General features: G+C 42.7%; 1 protein-coding gene across 1 annotated transcript in view; it reads left to right on the top strand.

The window, feature by feature from the left end:
* LOC310999804 (atrial natriuretic peptide receptor 1-like) overlaps positions 1-14738 on the top strand; it is a gene marked incomplete at both ends in the record, with an annotated part of 127886 nt that overhangs the window by 107389 nt on the left and 5759 nt on the right. The window contains 5 exons of the mRNA XM_083990370.1: positions 402-557; positions 8581-8749; positions 9717-9863; positions 11194-11317; positions 12462-12530. Coding sequence (XP_083846496.1) covers positions 402-557; positions 8581-8749; positions 9717-9863; positions 11194-11317; positions 12462-12530 — 665 coding nt within the window. The remainder of the gene's footprint in view (positions 1-401; positions 558-8580; positions 8750-9716; positions 9864-11193; positions 11318-12461; positions 12531-14738) is intronic.

Raw genomic sequence — 14738 nt, 5'->3', positions numbered from 1 at the left:
CTCCTCTCTCCTCCTCCTCCTTCTCCTCCTGACTCCTCCTCTCTCCTCCTCCTCCTCCTTCTGACTCCTCCTCCTGACTCCTCCTCCTTCTCCTGACTCCTCCTCTCTCCTCCTCCTCCTCCTCCTTCTGACTCCTCCTCCTGACTCCTCCTTCTCCTCCTGACTCCTCCTCTCTCCTCCTCCTCCTCCTTCTCCTGACTCCTCCTCCTGACTCTTCCTCCTCCTCCTCCTCTTCCTCCTCCTCCTCCTCCTCCTCCTGACTCTTCCTCCTCCTGACTCTTCCTCATCCTCCTCCTCCTGACTCTTCCTCCTCCTCCTCCTCTTCCTCCTCCTCCTCCTCCTCCTCCTCCTCCTCCTCCTCCTCCTGACTCCTCCTCCTCCTCCTCTTCCTCCTCCTGCAGAGCGGCTGTGGATGGCCCCGGAGCTGCTCCGGATGGAGGCACCTCCTCCTCAGGGAACTCAGAAAGGAGACGTCTACAGCTTCGGCATCGTCCTCCAGGAGGTGGCGCTGCGCCGAGGAGCCTTCTACATCGAGGGAGAACCGCTCAGCCCCAAAGGTAAGGACATATCTTAAAGGGATAGTTCAACATTTTGGCAAATTGGCCCATTGCCATAACCCCTATAGCCATAGCAGTAGGTTCGTTACCTTTAATTATCGGTGCAAGCTGTTTTTAGAACGGCGGAGCAGAGCCGTGAGCTGCTCAGAGCTACGCTACGGAGGCTCATTATGGGATTTCTTGGTTTCCCTCATCAAACTCATCAAATACACAACCCAACAACTCCACAACGCTCTGGTGGACAAGTTGTGACCTGCACATTCACCACGCTATGAGATAATAACACAACGTTACCACACAGAGTTGTTTTAGATGGAAATTCATGTAAAACCACTGATGCACGTTGCCTTCAGGGACAGTTTTTCATCATCAGTCTCTGTATTTCCCTCTAAAACAACTCTGTGTGGTAACGTTGTGTTATTATCTCATAGCGTGGTGAATGTGCAGGTCACAACTTGTCCACCAGAGCGTTGTGGAGTTGTTGGATTGTGTATTTGATGAGTTTGATGAGGGAAATCCCATAATGAGCCTCCGTAGCGTAGCTCTGAGCAGCTCACGGCTCTGCTCCGCCGTTCTAAAAACAGCTTGCACCGACAATTAAAGGTAACGAACCTACTGCTATGACTATAGGGATTATGGCAATGGGCCAATTTGCCAAAAATGTTGAACTATCCCTTTAAGTTTTACCACCTGCTGGCTCCAGATGAGAGAGGAGGACGGTTCAGCGCCGTTAGCACCGTTAGCATCTTATAGAACAGTTAGTAGCTGGTTCACATGGAGTCAAATAAAACCATTAGAATCGGTTTATTTCACTCATTATATTAAAACATCAGTTCATATTGTTAAAAATAACTTTTCCTTTGACGTGTTTTTGCTTCTGCTGCTTCGTGACAAGAGGAAAACTCTGACCCGAGCTGAGATTCACAGCGTCGTTCGCTAATTAAGAAAAGTTTCCACGTTGGCCATCGCTGAGCTAATCCGTCTCTTCCTGTCTGCACATCTGCGTATTTTCAGAATAAATGCAACATTCACAGACCAACACAGAGTACAGTTTAATACGAGCGGCTGAGTGATGTGAGTGATGTGAGCGCAGCGCCTTGGCAGCTCCCGTTCCCTACACGCTGCTGCTGCTGCTGCTGCTGCTGCTGCTGCTGCTGCTGCTGCCGAGGCTCCGACAGGAATAAATGAGTCTGAGCACGCTGCCTTTCTGAGGTTTCATGCCGATGCCTTCGCGGCCGCGTGTCGACAACACATTTGTTTTAGACAGGGTATCCGCAGAGTCTTGAAAAGTATTAAAAGGTGATAAATCAATTTGGGGAAAATTAAGACCCTTAAAAAGTATTAAAAAGTCTTCTCACGACTTTATAAAGTCTTACATTTTGAAGGTCTTTTTTCTGAATTAGCTGTCCAAGAGTTTGAGTCCTAAAAAACATTGTGAAAGTGTGTGAATTTATTCATTTTATTAAAAAACAAAGATGAACCGGTACATTAAAAAGAAAAGAAGATTGTTGTTTTTGTTTTTTGAGAGTGGAGCAGTGTTTTTTTTGGATAAACTTAGCCTTTTATCTATTATCCTGTTGTTGATGTTAAGTTAAAAGTGTCACATGAATAAATGGTTGCAGCTTGAAGTGGTGGTGAGGTATTGAAAAATATTGAGAAGGTCTTGAAAAAGTCTTAAAAAGGTATTAGAATTAACTTCAAGATTCCTGTATAAACCCTGTTAGAGGAAAACACACTCTCTCCAGGAATAAACCAGAGATATGAAGAATTACAGTAGACAGCGGGGCTGAAAGGAGCCAAAACCACAGAGCCTCATCCTGGAAAGTCAAGTCGGGATTCTGGGTAAAAAAGAAAAAGCGTCCTCAGACTGAGGTGAAGACCGAGGTAACGTCAGTCCACGGCCTCTGGAATGACACTCTCTGGTTTTTGGAGTTTGGCTTCGACAGGAAGAGTTTCCACAGCTATGGAGCTCGAGGAAAAGTTAGAAGTCGGAGTCACTTCAGGTCGGATCAGCGGCGTTCCTCCTCATCCTCCTCGTCTGGACCCTGAACCAAGGGGGCAGTTGTGGGTCTGAGAAGTGAAGTCACTTCCGCGTTCAACAAACTGCTTTCCCCTCGGCTTCCTCTGTATTCCAGTAATTTTAGGCCAAAAAAGGGGTCAACGTTAAAACGTTAAAAAAAAAATGTATTACAAGTTTTTTGAAATTCTTTGTTAACATGAGCAAATTTGCATACATTTGCATAAATTCCACCGTTTTGACAGCACATGTATATATGAAGTTGCTGTGGTGGTATTGGCATGAAAATTGGAATGAGTTGACTCCATCGGTCAACCGACAAGTTGACCACTTTAAATTTCAAGATGACTGCAATTTTTCAAGACAGCCACATCCTTAGTAGAGCAGGTATGACATGCTCTGTCTCTATTAATGCTCATGGGCCTAAATTGGTTCCATTCCTTAAGTTTTTTAACTGTAATATCATATTACAGTTAAATAATGTCGTGTTCAATCTTGTTAACATATTATATGTTAACAAGATTGAACAAGACATTTTCACCTGCTCTACTCAATGTTTAGATCAGGTGTTGTATGTATGCAAATTAGCCATACGTAATTGGATTATGCACTGTTGGCTCATGTCATACCTGCTCTACTAAGGATGTGGCTGTCTTGAAAAATTGCAGTCTTCTTGAAATTTAAAGTGGTCAACTTGTCTGTTGACCGATGGAGTCGACTCATTCCAATTTTCATGCCGGTACCACCACAGCAACTTCATATATACATGTGCCGTCCAAACAGTGGAATTTATGCAAATGTATGCAAATTTGCTCATGTTAACAAAGAATTTCAAAAAACTTGTAATACATTTTTTGTTTGTCTTAATGTAAGTAATCAACTCAGTAATTTTCATGGAGATATCTAAAGGTTAAACATTTTACCCTATTCACGTGAAACATTTTTTTTATATGCGTATAAATGGGATATGTTTGGGTGTTTTTCTAAACTTTCCCCTAATGGGATTCTTCGGGGCTTTTTTTCCCTCACTCAGGACATGCTGAGGATACAAAATCAGATGAGTTTGCTTCTGTTGCAGTTTGTTTAACCTTTTCTCATAAAATGACTGGACTACTGGGGGCTGGTGTCAGAAGGGAGCATGTCTCCATAGACCCCCATGTTAAAATCGCCGACTTTACATCCTCAATAAACATGTTAAAAGCCTGGTGTCAGAACGTTTTCTGGTCTCAATCGATAGTTTCTACCCCCACACACACTCTGAGGGGGGTGAATTTTTTTTAACTCTACCGTTTTACTGTTATTAGGTTAAAATTCTGGCCAATTAGGGAGCGGAAACGTTGAGTGACAGGTCCGAGCAGCTCCGTGGACAGCTGCTTCGAGGCCAGTGGGCGGGTTCTCGGCCGGTAAATCCAACATCCCCAATTTTTTTGTTTTGTTAAGTATAATTTTTGGATTTTTTGCCTTTATTTGACAGCACAGTAGAGATAGACAGGAAAGGGGGAGGCAGAGAGAGGGGGTGAGGTTAAACCGGCTCACCTGGACCGGAGAGATGATGAGGTGTGTTTGTTTCGTTCTCTGGCTCCACCTACAGCCTGAACCAAGAGGAACATGAGGTTTTGTTGACGAGATGAAGCCAGTGTCTTCAGTCTTCATCCTGTCTTTTTTTTTTCTCACCAACCAGTTAAATCCAGTCTCTGGTTCTGGTCTCTCGCTCGGCTCTTCTCTCCTCTTCTTCTTCTCCTTCTCTTCCTCTTCTTCTTTTTCTCCATCAGCATCTTCTTTGGTCTCTTCTTCTTCAATCAGTGTCTTCATCTTCTCTTCCTCCATCACCGTCTTATTTGGAGCGAGCAGCGAGCTAGCTGGATGCTGGATGCTGGATGCCGATGTTGGTGTGTGACATGTTGATGTATCCACAAGTTTCCGAATGTCATCTGGTTTTGCATTTTCGGTGGAATTGTACGTTTACGTTTCCATGGTTTTCAGCCGTTGTCACAGTTGCGATCTATTAATGCTGGCTTTTAACACGGATGTCACTTTGTGTGATATCCATTGTTAAAAGCTGGTGTGATGATCCATGCGTTTTACAGATTTTCACAGAAAAAAGAAAAAAAACATCCATGCATTTACTGCGACTCCTACTGAAACCATGGAAACGTAAGCATAAAATTCCACCGGAAGAGCAAAACCGGCTCACATTTTTGATGTTCGGAAAAAGGTGGATATGAAGTGAGAGATAACAGCAGGGGGCGCTGTCTCCCCTCCTCCTCCTCTTTGACCATATTTGGATTAGCTGGAAGTTAGTGGGCGGAGTCAGACTCTGCCAAGATGGCGTCCGTGCAGCAGCTCCAAACCTGTGGGCGTCTGAGGTCCATCTTTACCTGGTGACCTGCTGCTGACACCTGAGGAGAAGGAGGAGGAGGAGGAGGAGGAGGAGGAGGAGGAGGAGGAGGAGGAAAACTAAAATGTAGAAATAAAGTTCATCAGAGACGCAGTGTTTTAGTCGAAGAAGAAACAGACCCAGAAATTGTGCACTGCAAAAACTCAAGAATATTTGTCTCATTTCTAGTCAAAACTAATCTCTTTCCACTTAAAATAAGACTTGTTTTTAGATAATTTTCACTTTTTTCAAACAAATTTTCACTTGAAATAAGTAGAAAAATCTGCCAGTGAAAGCAAGTGCTCATAATAAGGAAGAAAAACTTGCTCCACTTTTAGATTTTTCAACTTATTTCAAGTGAAAATCTGCTTGAAAGAAGCAACAAGTGTCTAAAAACAAGCTTGTATAGTGAGATTTGATTTGACTAGAAATGACATTTTGACTAAAAATAGGAGAAATATTCTTGGTAAGATTTTGAGTTTTTGCAGTGAAAGAGAGAGAAAAAGTGTTTTGTGTTGGAAAATATGGAAAATGTTGCATAAGTTTGTTCTTTTTTCGTGACCTGATTAGAAACTGCTGTCGCTCAGTTGTTGAAGAAGACGAAGTAGTAAACAAAGTGGAGGTCGGAGAGGAAGGAGGAGGAGGAGGAGGAAGGGGAGCTGGAGCGATTTAGTCTGAGTCGTGACGAGGACTGAATGAGGAGAATTAGAATAAAGAGTCTGACTACGACATGGATGAAACCAGCAATTACCCTGTGACGGAGGAGGAGGAGGAGGAGGGAGGAGGGAGGAGGAGGAGGAGGAGGAGGAGGAGGAGGAGGAGGGAGGAAGAGGAGGAGGAGGGGGAGGAGGGAGGAAGAGGAGGAGGAAGAAGAGGAGGAGGGAGGAAGAGGAGGAGGAGGAGGAGGGAGGAAGAGGAGGAGGAGGGAGGAAGAGGAGGAGGAGGAAGAGGAGGGAGGAAGAGGAGGAGGAAGAAGAGGAGGAGGGAGGAAGAGGAGGAGGAGGAGGGAGGAAGAGGAGGAGGAAGAAGAAGAGGAGGAGGAGGGAGGAAGAGGAGGAGGAAGAAGAGGAGGAGGGAGGAAGAGGAGGAGGAAGAAGAGGAGGAGGGAGGAAGAGGAGGAGGAGGGAGGAAGAGGAGGGAGGAAGAGGAGGGAGGAAGAGGAGGAGGAGGAGGAGGAGGAGGAGGAGGAGGAGGAGGGAGGAAGAGGAGGGAGGAAGAGGAAGAGGAAGAAGAGGAGGAGGGAGGAAGAGGAGGGAGGAAGAGGAGGAGGAAGAAGAGGAGGAGGGAGGAAGAGGAGGGAGGAAGAGGAGGAGGAAGAAGAGGAGGAGGAGGAGGAGGAGGAGGAGGAGGAGGAGGAGGGAGGAAGAGGAGGGAGGAAGAGGAAGAGGGAGGAAGAGGAGGAGGAGGGAGGAAGAGGAGGAGGAGGAGGAGGAGGAGGAGGAGGGAGGAAGAGGAGGGAGGAAGAGGAAGAGGAAGAAGAGGAGGAGGGAGGAAGAGGAGGGAGGAAGAGGAGGAGGAAGAAGAGGAGGAGGGAGGAAGAGGAGGGAGGAAGAGGAGGAGGAAGAAGAGGAGGAGGAGGAGGAGGAGGAGGAGGGAGGAAGAGGAGGAGGAGGAGGAAGAGGAGGAGGAGGGAGGAAGAGGAGGAGGAAGAAGAGGAGGAGGAGGGAGGAAGAGGAGGAGGAGGAGGAGGAGGAAGAAGAAGAGGAGGGAGGAAGAGGAGGAGGAGGAGGAGGGAAAGCAGAGAGATGAGGCGTTCACTGACCTGCCAGCTGGACCGCTGCGCCGCCGTCACTCAGCAGCTCGATGATTCTCTGCAGAAAGTTTCCAGAGGACTGGACCCACCGCGGGGTTCACCTCTGTAACACGAGGTTAAAAAACACAAGACGACTTCAAACTCAACGAGTCGAAGGTGGAAAAAGTTTCGTCTTCCAAAAAAAAAACCACAGACAGAGAGAGAGAGAGAGAGAGAGAGAGAGAGAGAGAGTCTCAGGAGGGGAAAGTGTTTCTAGGTATTAAAAGTCGTTTTCTCCTGAAACGCAGCATGAATGTCACAACTGAAAGTTCCCGTTTGACCTCGAAAGCAGCAGCAGCAACAATAAAAAACCACAAATTCAGCAGAACAGCTGCTAAATGGACCGTGAGGAGCTTTCAATCATGTCACATCACCTTCCTCCGACTTCTGGAGGAAACCTTTCAAAATAAAATTCAACATCTGTCCATTAAGAATGAATCAGTGAATCTAAATGTAAATAATAATTTGAAATACTTTATTAACATGAACATAGTAAGTAAAGAAGAAAACAATAATAGTTGAAGAGAAAGAACTTCTATCTAGATGAATGAATATAATTAGAAACAGTGGATGACGACGTTTAAAAACCATAAAAACTAATTAGTTCCTGCTGCCAGTTAATTGTTAAATAGTCTTATGTAACTTCCTGTGTCAGTTTGAATTGTTGAGTGTGTGAAAACTTAATTTTTAGTCGCAAAAAACAAGATTTGTTTCTTAAGGACGTCATTGATTCACTTGTTTTATTTTATCTGAGTGTCTGTCTGGTACTGATTCCTCTCAGGTTCATAAAAGAAGATGAAATTCATCAAGCTGAAGTAAACAAGTAGTAAAATAGATAAAAGAAAAGGTAAAAACTGAAGCAGGAAATTAAGGTTTATACAATAAGAATCAGTTTTACTTGTTAGATTTCCATAAACGCTCTTATTCTGAAACTCCTCTGTCCTCAGGAAACAGCGACAGATAAATATAGTTTCATCTGTAATTGGCTTTAAAGGCTGAAGCTAATTAACACCTGACAGTCCAGCTTGTTATTTCTTCTTCCAGACTCAGATAATGAGCTGGAGTTTCTCCTCCTCACACTCTGTTAACGAGGCCGTTAACGCAGCGGTTCTCAAACTTTTTTAAGGACCCCTAAATTGACACAACTTAGACCACGGACTCCCATTAGGCAAAATTTTGAAGCAAACACCAGAAATACACAAATATTTGTTCTTCTGAGACTGTAGAAAAATACTCTTTTTAGTGAATGTATATGTTCAAATTAGGGCCAATGGCGTGAATTAGTGGAAATATTGTAGAGAAATTTCTGGAAAAAATGATACAATTTCTCCAAAAAACGTTTAAACATTTATTTACATTCAAAATATGGTAAGAATTGTCAAAAATAAATAAATAATAATAATAATAATATATATATATATATATATATATATATATATATATATATATATATATATATATATATATATATATATATATATATATATATATATATATATATATATATATATATAAAATAATAAATAAAGAAAAAAAGAAAAAACTTTAAAAATTCTAAAAAAAAAAGTGGTAAAATCTCTCAAAAATGTTTTTAAAAAATTCTAGAAAAAACTGGTAAAAAAAAAAATTATAATACAAAAAAAGTGGCAAAAATAAAAAAAAAAGTTTAAAAATTCTAGAAAAAGTTGGGGACCCCCTTGAACCCTCTCAAGGACCCTACTTTGAGAACCATTGCGTTAACGAGGCTGAGCCCCAGAGCCTAACTCCTCTCCTAACCCTAACCCCCCCTTCCCTCTCCCCTCCCCCCTCTCCTAACGCTGACCTCTCCCCCCTGCAGAGATCGTGGACCGGGTGGTCCTGGGGGAGTGGCCGTGCCTCCGGCCCACCGTGGACTCCCAGAGCCACAGCCCCGAGCTGGGCCAGCTGATGCAGCGCTGCTGGGCCGAGGAGCCCACGGAGCGGCCCGAGTTCAACCACATCCGCGTGCTGCTGCGCAAACAGAACAAGTAAGGCTCAACGCCGCCGGCTCAACAACGGCCAGGGATGTCACCATTACTTGTTTTCACAATTAATCGTGGTATTAAACGCCACAATTAATTGATCGTAAAGATTCCTAAATACTGTCACTTTCCAAAAAAAGATTATGTATGAACCGTGTCGGCAGATGTGGCGCCAGAGTAAAGGTGAATGCACAGATACTGGTCCATTTAACTAACGTAGCTTTGGATTGGTAGGAATTTAAATGCTAGAGTGTCATTTGTAATTTAAAAAAAAAAGATTACAATTAACTTAAACATTTGGTATCAATGACAATTAATGACTTGAATATTTCAAACACTTCCCCTGGTGGATTAATAATTGGTCATATTTTAATAGATATTTAAAATATTTTATAATTAGGCAAGGCAAGGCATCTTTATTTATATAGCGCATTTCATACCAAGGCGACTCAATGTGCTTTACATAAAGACAAAACATTTGAAAAAAAGAGAAGCATAAAACAGAATAAAAACAAACACTAAAACAGAGTTAAAAGCAAGAGCAAATAAAAGTAAAATAAAAGAAAATAGATCAAGTTTAAAGTTCTTAAAAAGAGCTCACCTATAAGCACGCGAAAAGAGAAATGTTTTTAACCTGGATTTAAAAATGCTTACAGTTGGGGCTGATTTTATTTAATTTATTAATTTATTTAATTAGTCATGTATATTTTAACTATATTTGATTTTACACATTAATAGTGTTGTTTAAAATTAATTAGTGCATAATAATCGTGATAATCGTAATATCGTGATTATTTCTCTGACAATAATCGTACCATGAAAATCTATTATAGTGACATCCCTAACGTCGGCTCAACGTCGGCCCAGTCACGGCAGCCTGTAACTGTGTGTGTGTGTGTGTGTGTGTGTGTGTGTGTGTGTGTGTGTGTGTGTGTGTGTGTGTGTGTGTGTGTGTGTGTGTGTGTGTGTGGAGGGAGTCGAGGACCAACATCCTGGACAACCTGCTGTCCCGTATGGAGCAGTACGCAAACAACCTGGAGGAGCTGGTAGAGGAACGGACACAGGCCTATCACGAAGAGAAACGCAAGGCTGAAGCTCTGCTCTACCAGATACTACCACAGTTAGTACTACTACTACACACTCTGCTCTACCAGATACTACCACAGTTAGTACTACTACTATACTACTACTACACACACTGTCTATCACCTCCAGGGATGTGATTGGCCAAGGACAAAAAAGCAGGAAATTATACTTTTTTTGTCCTTGGCCAATCACATCCCTGGAGGTGTAGCGCGACACGGCAACAGTGCAGCCATTACACACAATGACATAATTTTGACACTTTATATATATATGTATATACACAAACAGAAAACAAACCTCAAAAACAGCATGTCAAACAATAGGTGCAGATATTATTACAGTGTGTGTGTGTTGTAAATATCACACACACTGTCTGAGAGCGAGAGAGACAGGAGAGAGAGAGCCAGTTATGACAGGTGGAATTAGCACTTGATATTGAACTTATTTAAAAGGAAAACAAACTAGCTCCATTTTAATATTTAATGATGGAAAAAGAGTTCTTGAACCATTGAGACCTTCCAGCCAGATGTGTGGTACATGTCTAATATTTTTTGTAGCTGCTTAAGTAAATAATTTAAAAAAAAAAAAGCAGATTTAGTACTGACTGAGGTTCCTATCATTGTAATGGCTGGAGTGTATGAAACTTAAACTGAACTCAGACCTGGTCTAGTGGGGAGCTGTGGCTGCAGAGCCCCCTCAGCAGGTAGCACACGCACGCACACACACACACACACCTGTTGCTGCTGTCTCTCTCTGTCCCTCGGCTCTCTGGACTGTTGTTTTGGGCTCTAATAAGTAGCATGGACGGTCCAACCCGTCCGGACGCGCTGGTTCGAGTCGGGTTCGCGCCGAGAATATGACTCGGTGAGGCCGGGCTTTTCCTTTTCTTTTCTTTTTTTTAACGGGTTCGGACTGAGAATCAATGCTCGCCGTAAATGTAAACACACTAACGTCAGCGCGTCACGTGCAGCACCACGCCGCTCCAACAAACACTACCGCGGCAAAAAAAAGAAAGAGCGAGAGAAAAAACTACCGACTACCGCCGCTACGTCTTGTTGTTACGTTACTGCTCCGTGGTCGGGGCAATATCAACACCTATGGCTGTGTGGGTTAAACGGTGGATGATGGCCGTCCGGCGGTCCCACCCCACCACCCTCCCTCTCAAAAAAAAAAGCGGATTTGCACGATTTACGAGGGTCGCATTTTCATGTCTAAAAAAATCACATCCCTGCACCTTATTCAATTTAAAAACACTTTATTTAAAAAGAGCATGAACACGTCACACAAAAAACAATTAAAAAACCAAAAACCAAACCACCTTCTCTCCCTCCTTCTCTCTCCCTCTCCGTGACCTTTGACCCCAGCTCGGTGGCGGAGCAGCTGAAGCGGGGGGAGACGGTTCAGGCCGAGGCCTTCGACTCCGTCACCATCTACTTCAGCGACATCGTGGGCTTCACGGCCATCTCAGCGGAGAGCACGCCCATGGAGGTGAGCGCTGTGACATCATCAGTCTGTCATCAGTATCGTTGACCTTTGGCCTCTGACCAGGGCCGGTCCTAGGATGTTGGTGGCCCCCTAAACAAGATTTTTGTTTGTGGCCCTGCACTCTAAGCGCAAACACCAAATCACTGGTTAAAACTGAATACAGACGTGTTTATGCCCTCTGAGGTTTGAGGCCATTTTCTCGACTTTTACATATTTTCTTAAATTCATCTTTTTAAGATAAATAGAAGTGTTTTATGTCTAAATATTAGAACCTCCGCTGTAAGCACACTGAGGCCAGTTTGTCCTACAACACTGTAGAAAGAAATAATTTAGGCCAAATGCTGGAAATTTGAGGTCTGCTTTTTGAAAAATGTCAAATCCCTTGTGAAAACAAACCTTCAGTCATGAGAATGAACTGTTTTGGTGCTTGAAATAGGATATGAATACAGTAATAGATAAGTGTAGAAAACAAGTCTAAAATGACATTTTGTAAGATTGCTTTTTGAGCACAAATGTTGTCATTCTGCCGTTCTATTTTCACCAAATGTCTCAAATGTGAGATAAAAGAAGCTGAATATTGACTTCACATTACATATAAAGCTCATAGCTGCACGTGCAGACCTCAGGATGTTTAAATGACTTGATGAACCCCGGTACCTTTCTGATCATGTGGCCCCCCACCTAACGGCTGTGGCCCTAAACAACCGCATAGAGTGTTTATGCCAGCGGCCACCGGCCCTGTCTCTGACCTCTTTTAAACGTAGGCTAAAAACCCATCTTTTTAATCTGGCTTTTATGCTATAGTCTCACAGTGATTTTATTCTATTTTACAGTTTTTTACTCTCTCTTATTGTTATCTTTCTCCTATTTCTATCCTGCATTTTATTCTATTCTATTTTATAAAATGTTATTGTTGTTAAAAGTTGTTATTTTATGTATCTGTTTTCTATTGCTATATTTTATTTTTTCTTGTTGTTTTTAATCTTCGTGCATTAGTCTCCTTGCTTTTCTTGTTTTACCTCCTATATACCGTATATATTGTTCAATCAAAACGTAAAGCACTTTGAACGGCATCTATTTGCTTTGAAAGGTGCTATATAAGTAAAATTTGATTGATTGATTGATTGATTTGACCTCTGACCTCCAGGTGGTGACGCTGCTCAACGACCTCTACACCTGCTTCGACGCCATCATCGACAACTTTGACGTTTATAAGGTGAAACACAAACTGGTGGAGGAAGAGGGAGGGGGGTGGGGGCGGAGTCAGTCTGTGGGCTCGGCCAATCAGAGCAGTAGCGATGGCAGTCCGACACTGAAGCTTCGATACGTGCTTCAAACCAGTAACATCGAACCACTGTTTCAAAGCTTGTTTCGGTGCGGAAAAAATCACGTGACGTATGACGTCCGAAGCAGCAACTGCTTCACTGCCTGAATGAATCACCTGACTGGACCAAACAGGGCCGTTGTATAGAGGAGAAAGGTGATGATAATGCTAGGGGCCATAAAAAAACCCAGTAGTCTAATCTTTGTATGACTGATTTGTTCTGCGTAAGACCCTGACTGATACTCATAGTACACTGTAAAAACTCAACATCTTTCCAAGAATATTTGTCTTATTTCTTGTCCAAATGTCTCATTTCTAGTCAAAACTAATCTCTTTCCACTTAAAATAAGACTCATTACCTAAAAATTATCTTGTTTTTAGATCATTTTCACTTAAATTCACAATAAATGGAAAAATCTGCCAGTGAAAGTAAGTTTTTTGTGCTTGTAATAAGGAAGAAAAACTTGCTCCACTATCAGATTTTTTTCTACTTATTCCAAGTGAAAATATACTTGAAATAAGTAAAAAAAAAAGTGTCTAAAAACAAGCTACTTTTAATATGATGTGTCTTATTTTAAGTATAATGAGATTTGTTTTGACTAGAAATTACATTTTGACTAGAAATAAGACAAATATTCTTGCTAAGATACTTGAGTTTTTGCAGTGTAATGCTGCATTAGCATCAAAACAAAGAAGGCTAAATAAAAAACTATAATACATACGTAGTCTAAGAAAAAAAAAAGGAAAAGTTAGGGGGAGGGGCCCACTTTAGTATTCTTTCAGGGGCCCCAGAATTCCTCGCAACGGCCCTGGGACCAAAGCTGGTTCACCGACTGACTGGTCTCCATTCTGAAAGCGTGTACCCTCCCTCATCCGTTTCAAACGCACACAAGCATCATCTGTTTCTTGCGAGCGAGAATCGTGGAGAAATTGTGAACAAAAAACAAACACTCATCAAATCTTCATTTGTAAATAGTGTGCGCGCGTATGTAACAAAGGTCCGCGGATATACAGTAGCCACAGTCGCGAGGTACCAGAGAATTGACCTCTGGCTAAGCCCCGCCCCCTCCAGTCACTCGGACAAACAGTCAACATTCGGTGACAGTTGCTATGGCAACAGCTGTCACAGTAGAGACATTTCACAGGAGGCAACTGATGGTTTTTGGAGACAGAAAGATTAAATATCATCTCGAAGTCACCAGAACTTCACTTAGCTTTACTGCTATGGCCGTCGGTTGCTGCGAAACGCCGATAGCGACGGGCTAACTTCTGTTAGCCTGTCTATGGAGTTTTACATTATACGTTAGCATTAAGCTAGCGGGCTTTATGCTTAGTTGTGATGCTGGCTAACATCTAAACATCTCTGACAATATGTTGCCTCAAATACTTTGTTGACTTAACTTAGAACAGATGTAGACATCCTTGTTAAAGCAGAAGTAAGTGATATGTTTGTGTTAATATAAGTCTTAAATAGTTATATCTTCCGACAGCAATCACTTACATAGAGTGTTTGAACCGAAGCACGGGTCTGTCTGTCCCTCTGCTCTGCTCTGAGCCGAGGAGAAAACATTTATCGTATCCTACAGTTTTTATCCAATGAGGAGAGAGAACGGCATGCAGGGCTGTGTGTGCAGCCAAGGAACGCCGTGAATGTGGTGACGTAGGGACGAGGACTGTTATGGTGCGTTCAAGGAAACTCGTATTTTTCCGACCGTGAAGTCGTACCAGTTCGATCTGGTCACAGGTCAGAAGTTACGAGTGGCCGTTATAGTGACTTTCACCGGTAAAACAGGTCGGAAAAACACGAGTGGGTTGCCTGAAACGCTACAAAGTCGTAAGTTGTGACTTGAAGCTGTAATTTACGATTTCAAAAGCCTGCCTGGAACGCAGCATTAGCGAAAACGACCGGACCACTTACTTCTGCTTTAAGTTTATCCACGTTTAGTTGGTGTTGTGGTCTACCGCATAACTTTATCCAGAGCAGACACTTCTCTCGGTTGAGATGTGGCTTGGGAAAAGAAGAAAAAAATACACATACCTAGTGTTGGAGTTGCATGCACCCCATGCACACCGTTTGACCATTTTAAACTTAAAATGTCA

Source organism: Trachurus trachurus, assembly GCF_905171665.1.
Source record: "Trachurus trachurus genome assembly, chromosome: 16".
Classification (NCBI taxonomy): Eukaryota; Metazoa; Chordata; class Actinopteri; order Carangiformes; family Carangidae; genus Trachurus; species Trachurus trachurus.
Note: the sequence above shows the minus strand (reverse complement) of the source record. Positions and strands in the feature narration are given on the sequence as shown.